We start from the raw sequence: 10,326 nt of genomic DNA on the forward strand, positions 1-10,326 counted from the left end.
GAACGGATGCAGTCACAGCCCATGGAAGCTTCCCACACACCCGCCTGCTGTCCCCGCGCCGAGGTGGGTCTTCCCACCGCGGGGTCGGATCCACCAGTGACAGCTCGCCCCGCCCCCACCTTGCAGACTCGCAGGGTATCACAGTGTCCACTGGGAGGCCGCGTGGGAAGATCAGGAGCGGGAGAGGAATGGGGCTCCCGGCTCTGCATCGGCAGCCCCTTCCCCAAACCACAGGGGCTCCTCCCTGTCGCCCAGGATGTGGGGTTCAGGGAGGGCGTGGTCCCACTGAATATGTTGGAGAGACTAGGGGGCAGAGCCCAATGGGCTTAGGGGTAACAGGCGACAAGCAGAGGAGCTCGGGGCTGGCTCGTGGGGCCGTGGAGTGGGTGAAACAGAGGGGTCCCAAGTGCGGGCTGAGACGCAGCGACCAAAGGGTAAAGCACTGTGCCCCGCCCCAGGCCGAGGATTGGCGGTCCTGGGGGGCGTGGCCTGAGGGCGGGCCCACGTTTGCCGCAGCTGCGGGTGGGCGGGGCCTGGGCGGGGAGCGGGGAGGGCGCGGAGCGGAGCCGGGCCCGCGCCGCGCGCCCCGCCGGGCGGGCTTCGGGCTGCACCAGTCAGCCGGGCCGGTGGCGTCGGTTCCGAAGACCCCACTCTGGACCTTGAAGCAGCGAGTAAGTGAGGCAGGCCCACTCGCGGCGCCCTTCCCGGCTCCGACCTATCGCTGTGCCCTCTGCACCGCGAAGCTGGTCCTACTAGACCCGGAGCTGGGGAGGGGGCGCGTCCCGCTGCTGGGGTCCTAGGGGGGAGGGGAATGGAGATGAGGCCGATGATGTCATGGATGCTTCGTCTGGCCTGGGGAGCTGTGAAGGCCGGAGGGGGTGCGGCCCGGATTATGTCACCTCTTCCCTCTGCGCCCCGCCCCCCGGGGCCACACGCGTTGGTGGGGAGGTGCGAGCGGGATTTCCCCCACTTCAGAGACCCCCGGGCACATTCTTGGGATGGCCTGTGTTCGGGGTCTCTATCTGCTGCTCTGCGGGCCGTGGGCTGTTGGTGAATGGCGAACACCCCCACCCCTCAGCGAGGAGACTCGTGTGTGTGCGCGCGTGTGTGCTGGGGGGGACGCTCTCAGCCCCCACAGTCTTTGAACAGGAGCTTCATCAGAACCAGGATCTAGGGGATGGGCTCCCTTCCCTCGTCTCCAAGGGAAGATGCATCTCCCCCTCACACATCCCAAACAAGTTCTGGAGACCTCTGCACCCCCCAAAGATTTACAGTGCCCCCAATCTCTTTTCTCCCTAGTCCTTCTTCCCAGAAGACCTTCCTGATTTTTCCTGTCTGGATTCATTGCTTCTTTGCATTGCTCATCACTAGCAATCCTACACATATTTTCTGTGCATCTCTGTAGTGCCAGAGTCCAGAGACCCCCAGGACTTTGCCATCTGTGTCCCCCCGGCACCCACAGGCCAATGCCAGGGAAGCCTCAGAGTGAAATCTGCCTGCAGTAGCCTGAGCCAAGTGCTCCAAGACCTCTTCCTGCCATGGGCAATCAGGGATGCTATCCTGGGAGCCAGCATTTGGATTGGGCCTTGAAGGATGCAGGATGGATACAGAGATCTGGGAAAAGATAGTGTGTGGAGTGGAGAGGGGCTCAGGTCAGGGCAAGTAGGATGGGCAGTGGGAGAGGCCTCGGGGGCCCTGCTGCAAGCTGTGCTCTGATCGGGGCTGAGAGGAATGCCAGGCATTTTACCCATAGTACACATACTTCTTAAGATTCCTATAAGGTAAGTGTGAGAACCTGAGGTAAAATAGCCTGCATGCAGTTCCACCCCTAATTTATACTTGGAGCTGAGGCTCCAGATCTCCATCTAGTCTGTTGTGCTTGGTGCTGCTCATGGAAGAATTTGGGCAGAGCAGGGACAAGATCAGCTTTGCCCTTTAGAAAGAATCCCCTGGCAGTTTCATGGGGGAGGGAGTGGAGGGGAAGAAAGGCCAGCGAGGAGCTCCCAGCAAAATTGCTGACAGGAGGGGTTGCTGAGATCTTTAGGAGGTGAATGGCCAGGGTTTGGGACCTCTGAGACCCCTCAAGAGAAGATGGAGTGTACCTAACTTTGGGAGGGACACAGGTAGGGAGTGGTTAGGTGGTCACTCTAGGTCAGAGGGACCTGCCCATGTAACCCACAGATAGAGTCCCTGGCCCCTTTGTGATGGCTAATGCTGTAAGTAATGTCCCAGGCACTAAGGGTCTATGAGACAGAGATAGAGTCGGGCAACAGATGCCATCCAGGCTATTGAGCTGTTGCTATCAGGCTGCCATTGCAGACCACACTCGCTACTGGGGCCAGTTCGGGACTCTGACCCATAGGTGAAGCTCAACTCAGTTTCTGCCTACCAGGGAAACGTATGCTCCTCCTTGTCCTGCCAGCTCCCTTCTGGGGTTTTAAGGAACCAAACTGGGAACAGGCAAGATGTAGGGAATGCTTTCATGGGGTTAACCATGACAGATTAGAATTATGTTAAGAAGCTCTTTGGGGAGTGAGGCTTGAGGTGGAGCTGCTTTGAGCTGGCAGTGAAGGATTCCGAGGTAAAGCATGAGTATAAGAGATTCAGGAGACCGTCCTGGGACCTCATTTCCACCCAGGACTCTGGGTATCTGAGCCTGGGTGGGGACCACACACACTCTAGGGAAACAGTGGGGCAGAGCGGCATGTGAGCAGCCCCAACCTATGGTCAGATTCTTCTTTCCTGGACCTCAGAGAAGGTACCAGTATTGCTTGTATCGCACCTGGTAGTGTACAAAGCACCTTCCCAAACATTATTATCCCCTATCACTCCCATGATCAACACGATCGCTTCTGAGGTTTGCTCACGCCCATACCCGGGCCTGTGGCACAGCCCCCTTGCCTAGATCTCAGTCTCACTATTGGAGCCTTCCTTTGGCACATCAACAAACTCAGCTTTCTACCATATTTAATTTTAAAATTAGAAAAAAGCCTTTGGATCCCAAACCATTTATATCACTGCCTTCATTTAGCAGGGAACCTCCCATCTTCCCGCCAGACCCCTCTCCTGTAGTCGGGCTTTGCCTTGTACTACCTGTCTGAACCGTTCTCTCATAAGCACCAGTGGTGTTTGCACCCGCCAAACCCAGGGCACATTCACCAGTCCCAGTTCTACCCAGCCCATTTAATACCAGAATTGCACCCACATTCTTCAAGGCCCCCTGTTGGTCTGTGAGGCTTACCTTTTCCTGGCTTTCCTGGCTCTACACTGCCTCCCAGGCTTCTGGGGCTTACTTACCCTAAGGAGTTGCTTGGCCCCACCCACACTGCCCTTGAATGCTGATGTTCCAGTCTCTGTATCCAGGATGTGAGAGAGAGCTTTCTCTGGTCTTCCCCAAAGCACCTACTTCCCCCAGATACTCTACCCCTGTCATGTTAATGTGTCACACCCACCCTGTTGCCCCAGCCCAGATCCTCCTTTGCCCCCCCCCCCAGCCCCATCTGTATGAACTTTTGCCAGTTTTTCCTTCCAAATCCTGCCCAGGCCTTCCCACTGGTTCCAAGCCTCACGCCACTCAGTCTCCATCCTCCCAGTCCTCAGTTGCTCCCTACACTGCACTAGGGGTGGTGAGAAAAGGGGGTCATGATTAGGGTGAGAGGGGGATGTCTGAGCTGAGGGGTAGCCATGTTGGCGTGTGCTAAGAGTGGAAGCAAAGCAGGGACTAGGGCGAGGCATGGGAGGCAGGCACCTGGGGCACCCACCAAAGTAAAGAGGGCCTCACTCTGTCTGGGTCTGCACTTGCTGATCCTGCACTTCTCTTGCGCCCAAACCCAAACAGGACAGATTGGCCCAGGGAGGTGGGTGGGAAAGTGCTGTTCTCCACACGGAGGGAGCAGGTGCCGAGAGAGTGGAATTTCACAAAGGCAGTGTGGACTGGCTTGGTGGTGGGCTTTCAACCAACTAGGGCCATAGTTCCAGGTGTGGTGGCCAGAAGACACCTGAAGGGCAATAGTTCTGTCCAGCTCCCCTGGTCTGGGGCCTGATAGGATGGACACAACATTAGAAGTGGGTATCTGAGTAGAAGACAGTCTGAGAAATGCCCAAGGGGCTGTGGGGTGCCACCTGGACCCCTTCACCTTGGTAAAGGAAGGCGCCCTGCCTGGTTTCTGGTGGGAGTAGGAGGTAAGGGCCTGAAGGGCGCCCCTGCCAGGCTGGATTATTCAGATCGCTGAGGCAGGTGAACCCAGGTGCAGACTTGAGACAAAGGAACCAGGAAGCAGGGCCTCCCTGAGCACAGGTAACCCGAGGCCCTGCTCGCCCTGCTGGCCCTGTTCCTGTGGGCTGGCCTTAGGGGGTGGGGGCGCACACCCACTGAGGGATGCCGAGGGCTTCGTGGTGCACTGAGAAGGGTCAAGGTCCAAAGGGAGTGGGAAAGGGAGGTAATCCAGGAAGTCTTCCCGGAGGCGGTGAATTCTCAGCTGGGGGTAGTGGGGGGATGGCTGTTGGTGGAGTTAGGCCCGCGCAGAATCTTCCCCGGAGCCGCTGGGTGCGCAGGCCCCGCCCATCCCCGCCCACCTGTGGGCAAGCCAGGCCCCGAGGGAGGCTCCGCGGGCGCGGGCTGCTAGCGGCACTGCGTCCTCGGCGGGCGCGGGGTCCGCTCCCGAGGTGCCGGCTGCGGGGAGGGGGCCCTCCGTGCCGGGGCCCCCGTGCTGCCCACTTGAGAAGACCTCCAGGAGGGCTCCTTGGTCACCCGCTGCAGCCGCGGTCCCAGGCGGGCCGCGGGGACCGAGGTGTGCCCGTGGTGGCCCCGAGGCGCGCTGCGAAAGCAGCTCCTGCCCCTGCCGCCCAAGACTACCAGTCCGCTGCTGCTCGGTTCCTTTCGTCTGAGAGCCGCTGGCATCGTGGCAGCTCCGCAAGGTAGGTCCTTCATTCCTCCCATTTCACAGAGAAGAAAACTACAGTCCGAGATGGCTCTGTTGGCCCTTCCAAAGTCTCGAAGCTGGTTCGGGCCGAGCCCCAACTGCGAGAATGAGGCACCTGGCCCCTGCAGACCGGGCCCTGGAGGGTCCCAGGCTTGAGGACCTTCGGTCCCCACCCCCTTGGAAAAGCAAGGAGAGGAGCCTGCGCTGGTAGTGATCCTCCACTTCTGCCCTCGACTGCAACATCCTAGGTTAGGGCGCTGGGAAGGACCCCACCCACAGTTTTTGGATAGGGGTTGGTTTCTATCCTGACTTGAACTTCTGAGGGTCCCTCTTGGATTCAGATGTTGCTGTCCCCTTCCAACCCCATCTCCCTGCCCGTGAGGTTGGGGTGTTGGGGCCCAGACCCAGGGTAAAGAACCCTAAGTTCTGGAGGCTGCAGTGAAGAATTGAGGGGGCCACTGTGTCTGGAAGGCCCGTGGGGGAGGTGGTGTTGAGGAGGGGAGTACAGCGCCCAGCAAAGCTGGGAGGGCATGATGTGCCCGCGGTTTTGGGCTTGGGCCTTGTCATGTGAGCCACAGGCAGCCCCCATTACCAAGCTACCACTTTTACCCCTGCCCCATTCCTTCACTTTGGGTGTCAGGGAGTTCTTGTATCAGTTGTAGGGAAGGGGCCTCTGAGAGGTAGGGTGTGGTGGTGCTGGGACTGGCTTGCCGGGTGTGGTGTGGTGTGGTGGGCACAGGTGTGGGTCTGACTGATCTGATCTCTGCTTTCCCACCTATGCCCACAGTGACCCCCCGGTTTAGTCATGGCGAAGCTGGAGACACTGCCTGTGCGCGCTGACTCGGGGCGGGATCCCCTCCTGGCCTTTGCCCCTCGGCCTTCTGAGCTCGGACCCCCTGACCCTCGCCTGGCCATGGGCAGTGTGGGCAGTGGAGTGGCCCATGCCCAGGAGTTTGCCATGAAGAGCGTGGGCACCCGCACAGGGGGTGGGGGCAGCCAGGGCAGTTTTCCCGGCCCCCGAGCTGGTGGCAGTGGGGGCAGCAGGGAGAGGCCAGGCCGCTACCCCTCTGAGGATAAAGCTCTCGCCAACTCCCTCTACCTCAATGGCGAGCTACGGGGCAGTGACCATACAGATGTCTGTGGCAATGTGGTGGGCAGCAGTGGTGGCAGCAGCAGTAGCGGTGGCAGTGACAAGGCCCCACCACAGTATCGTGAGCCCAGCCACCCCCCTAAGCTCCTGGCCACCTCTGGCAAGCTAGACCAGGTCAGTTCCCGGGTCTTTTTCTGGGGATGGGAGGTAGTCCAGAGAGGAGGACAAAGTGGGCCTTCTTGGAATTTGGGTTTTAGGTATCAGGATGGAGGCTGGGCTTGGAGGGTGGGGCCTTGGGGGCCAAGTCCAGCTGGTGTGTCCAGGGCAAAGACTTGGCTTGGGTGGGCCATGAGGTAGAGACCCTGCCCTGAGTGACTCCTGGGCTGGTGATCAATGGGCTTGGGAGGTGGGGCTGCAAAGTCTTGGCCAAAGGGAAGAGGCTGGGGTCAAGGCTAAGGCTGCATCCTGATGTCCATTTCCCCTCCCTTGCTTTTACACAGTGCTCAGAGCCGCTAGTTCGGCCTTCAGCCTTCAAGCCTGTTGTACCCAAGAACTTCCACTCCATGCAGAACTTGTGTCCCCCACAGACCAGCGGGACCCCTGAGGGACGACAGGGACCTGGTGGCCTAAAGGGCGGACTAGACAAGTCTCGGACCATGACCCCAGCGGGCGGGGGTGGGGGCGGCCTCTCAGACTCAGGCCGGAACTCACTCACAAGCCTGCCCACCTACAGCTCTAGCTATAGCCAGCACCTGGCGCCCCTCAGTGCCTCCACCAGCCACATCAACCGCATTGGCACTGCCAGCTATGGTAGTGGCAGTGGCAGTGGCAGCAGCGGTGGTGGGTCGGGCTACCAGGACCTGGCGACCTCTGACAGTGGGAGGGCCTCCAGCAAGAGCGGGTCATCCTCATCCATGGGGCGGCCCAGCCACCTGGGATCGGGAGAGGGCGGAGGTGGAGGCCTGCCCTTTGCAGCCTGCTCACCACCCTCGCCCAGTGCTCTGATCCAGGATCTAGAGGAGCGGCTGTGGGAGAAGGAGCAGGAGGTGGCAGCTCTGAGACGGAGCTTGGAGCAGAGCGAGGTGGCGGTGGCCCAGGTGCTAGAGGAGCGGCAGAAGGCTTGGGAGCGGGAGCTGGCTGAGCTGCGGCAGGGCTGCAGCGGGAAGCTGCAGCAGGTGGCCCGCCGTGCCCAGCGTGCCCAGCAGGGCCTGCAGCTGCAAGTCCTGCGGCTGCAGCAGGACAAGAAGCAGCTGCAAGAGGAGGCAGCCCGGCTGATGCGACAGCGGGAAGAGCTCGAGGACAAGGTGGCCGCCTGTCAGAAGGAGCAGGCCGACTTTCTGCCCCGGATGGAGGAAACAAAGTGGGAGGTACGGGCTGGGGGCTTGGGCCTTCTCCCTGTCTCCTCTTCCTTCTGTGCCTCTGGAGAAACCTGGCGCAGTAGGCCACCATTTTCACCAGGGGAGTGAAAGTTGCCAGGGGAGGGGTGGGGGGGGGGCCCACAAGATTGATTAGGAGTGTCTGTGAGGACTAGAGCTGCCCCTGGGCTGGATAGGGTTGGCCATATATGCCCTGAGTTTGAGGAGAGGGCCCAGTGTGTCACTTCCGCCCAGTCTGATGCCCTGGAGAGGCTTGGTACCTCTGGGGCTGGATATGGGGGCTGGGTTGGGGTGCCCAGAGCTCTGCCTTCACCCTGGCTTCTCCCACCCACCCTACCCAGGTGTGCCAGAAGGCTGGAGAGATTTCACTGCTGAAGCAGCAGCTGAAGGACTCGCAGGCCGATGTGTCCCAGAAGCTGAGTGAGATTGTGGGGCTGCGCTCCCAGCTGCGGGAGGGTCGGGCCTCGCTGCGGGAGAAAGAGGAGCAGCTGCTCAGCCTAAGGGACTCCTTCAGCAGCAAGCAGGCCAGCCTGGAGCTGGCCGAGGGCGAGTTGCCAGCTCCCTGCCTCAAGCCGGCACTGACCCCCGTGGACCCCACTGAGCCACAGGATGCTTTGGCCACCTGCGAGAGTGATGAGGCCAAGATGCGCCGGCAGGCCGGGGTGGCCGCTGCTGCCTCCTTGGTCTCCTTAGATGGGGAGGTGGATGCTGGCGGGGAGAGTGGGACCAGGGCCCTGCGGCGGGAGGTGGGGCGGCTGCAGGCCGAGCTAGCAGCTGAGCGGCGAGCTCGGGAGCGCCAGGGGGCCAGCTTCGCAGAGGAGCGCCGCGTGTGGCTGGAGGAGAAGGAGAAGGTCATCGAGTACCAGAAGCAGCTACAGCTGAGCTATGTGGAGATGTACCAGCGCAACCAGCAGCTGGAGCGGCGGCTGCGGGAGCGCGGGGCCGCAGGGGGTGCCAGCACACCCACCCCGCAACACGGCGAGGAGAAGAAAGCCTGGACCCCCTCCCGCCTGGAGCGCATTGAATCTACAGAAATCTGATCCCTGACCTGGGCATTCAGACTTTTGACAAATGTCCTGTCAAAGGCCAGAGTCCCCAGTATTCCCTCCCACCATCTCTCTTCCCCATCGTTCTCATATCCCCAGACCAAAGAGGTTCTCAAAGCAGCTGTGACCAGGTCCCTACCCTCCCTGCACTGAGTGCCCTCCTAGCTCTACCACTGCCCCTCTGGGCAGCCCACTCCGACCCTCCTCCCAAGGAGGTAATGGGGAGGGCAGAGCTAGTGGGCCCAGGTTCCCTTTGTTGGCACTCCCTGTTGGAGATAAAGGCAGCAGGTCCGCAGTGCCGTGCAGTGAGGCCGCCCAGCCCCTCAATGAGTCTGGGCTGCTACTGTTGGTGTGTCCAGTGATGCTCTCATGCTCACCTCCTAGGCCATGTAGCCTGAGGGGGCCTGCGTGGGGTCTACTGAAACTGATAGACCTTGGGCTCCTGGCCTCTCTCCTTCCTGCACTATTCTTCCTCCCTAGGCAGATTGGCAGGACAAGTGGGAGCAGATGGCCTGGCTGTGGTTGAGAGGGCTACCTGCCCAGCCCCTCCCCCCAAGGTCTCTTGGGCTCAGGCCTCAGAGCCTGGCTCTGTCCTGAGTGTGTGCCCATATGTACGAGTTGGGGGAAGGAGAGGCTGGGGCTGGAGGCTCAGTGCCCAGGAAAGATTTGCCCTCCTGTTTCTGGAAAGGGTCACCTGGAGGCTTCTAAGCTCCCCCCACCCCAACACACACACACACACACACACCCTCTTTTCTGGCCAGGATCCAAGGGCAATAGCCTCATCTGCCTGGCTGACCCCCCACCCAGGGCCACTATCTGGTTCTAACTACAGCTATGAAGTGCTACCTGCCTCTCAGGCACTCCCCTCACCCAGTTCCTGAGGTCATGAGTGTCTGTGATGTCCCCTCTCCATTCCCCCAGCCTCCTGCTTTCAGCTCATTGTCCCAGGCCACCTCTTCCCCCCAAACTTCACCTTTCTTCCAATAGAAAATTCTGCTTGATATTTGGTGCACTGCCCACTTCCAAGCTCCACTGGCCCCAAGCCTGAGCCTGAGGCCCTTGTTTTGGCGGGGAGGGGGCCTGTGATTGCCCTTGAAGAACAAGGCTGACCTGAGAGGAACACGGACTAGGGTTCCCCAGGGCCCTAAGGTAGCTCACTGTTTGCCCAGGGGAGGCTTGGCATGGCCATCAGTGGGGGTTGGGACAGCAATGTGACTTTCTCCTCTGTGGGCCCTCAGAGTCCATCTTCCCAATATAGGAAGGGAAAGGCAAATTTCTAATTCACCAGCAATAAAAATTGGAGGAGGCTTGGCACTTAGTCCTCATATTTCTCTCTCTTCGCTCTCTTCCTCCCACCCCCAAGAATAGATTTGGGGGCAGGGTGGGGAGAGCTGGCAACTACTGTGAGCAAGTCCCCTAACCCCTGACCAGCCTCCTCCCATGACTGGTGACTGTTTAACAAGCTGTGTGTCCCCCATGAAAGCAGAAGTGTCCCCCTGTGTGGCCTCTTATCTCTTTGCACAGCCCCTTCCGGTGGCCCTCACCAGATCTCTCAACTAGGTTGGGGGCCATCGTGGCAATCACTGCCCATTCTGCTCACCCCTCAATGCACCTGCCCCAGAACCTGGGTCTGGGCCAGAGGGGCAGGGGGAAGAGAAGGCATTAGTAGGAAAAAGAGAAAAACAAAAAATATGAACAGACTCAGCTTTGGGACTTCCAACCACAAAAGAAATTATATATAAATATATATATAAATATATATCTCTACCATATGTGATGGAAAGACTTTGTTTTCTTTTCCCAAAGAAATAAAATTGAGAAAGCCTCTTGAGTGGCATTCTTTGGCCTGTTTGTGTCTTTGGAGGTGAGGGAGGTGTGGAGGGCAAAGCTGG

The 10,326-nt window shown here is 59.7% G+C and overlaps 1 protein-coding gene across 4 annotated transcripts; it reads left to right on the plus strand.

Annotated features, from left to right (window-relative positions):
• Window positions 1–521: 521 nt before the first annotated feature.
• LZTS3 (leucine zipper tumor suppressor family member 3) lies at window positions 522–10,124 on the plus strand. Of its 4 annotated transcripts, none has more exons than XM_036009623.1 (5): window positions 522–671; window positions 4,947–5,171; window positions 5,710–6,186; window positions 6,513–7,379; window positions 7,730–10,124. In XM_036009623.1, exons 3-5 carry the CDS (start codon window positions 5,728–5,730, stop codon window positions 8,426–8,428), a joined length of 2,025 nt encoding a protein of 674 aa, XP_035865516.1. In that variant the 5' UTR covers window positions 522–671; window positions 4,947–5,171; window positions 5,710–5,727; the 3' UTR covers window positions 8,429–10,124. The 4 variants fall into 4 exon arrangements, with proteins under 4 accessions (XP_035865516.1, XP_028379519.1, XP_028379516.1 ...); XM_028523718.2 differs by having other exon boundaries at window positions 4,947–5,170; window positions 6,513–7,316; XM_028523715.2 differs by having other exon boundaries at window positions 4,947–5,129.
• Window positions 10,125–10,326: the final 202 nt, after the last annotated feature.

Source organism: Phyllostomus discolor, chromosome 9 (genome assembly GCF_004126475.2).
Source record: "Phyllostomus discolor isolate MPI-MPIP mPhyDis1 chromosome 9, mPhyDis1.pri.v3, whole genome shotgun sequence".
Classification (NCBI taxonomy): Eukaryota; Metazoa; Chordata; class Mammalia; order Chiroptera; family Phyllostomidae; genus Phyllostomus; species Phyllostomus discolor.

Bases quoted from the DNA above. Each gene is read 5' to 3' on its own strand.
- LZTS3 (XM_036009623.1), top strand. From the start codon at position 5,728: ATGGCGAAGCTGGAGACACTGCCTGTGCGCGCTGACTCGGGGCGGGAT. The intron at 6,187-6,512 runs GTCAGTTCCCGG...GCTTTTACACAG, and splicing joins CCTCTGGCAAGCTAGACCAG to TGCTCAGAGCCGCTAGTTCG. The intron at 7,380-7,729 runs GTACGGGCTGGG...CACCCTACCCAG, and splicing joins TGGAGGAAACAAAGTGGGAG to GTGTGCCAGAAGGCTGGAGA.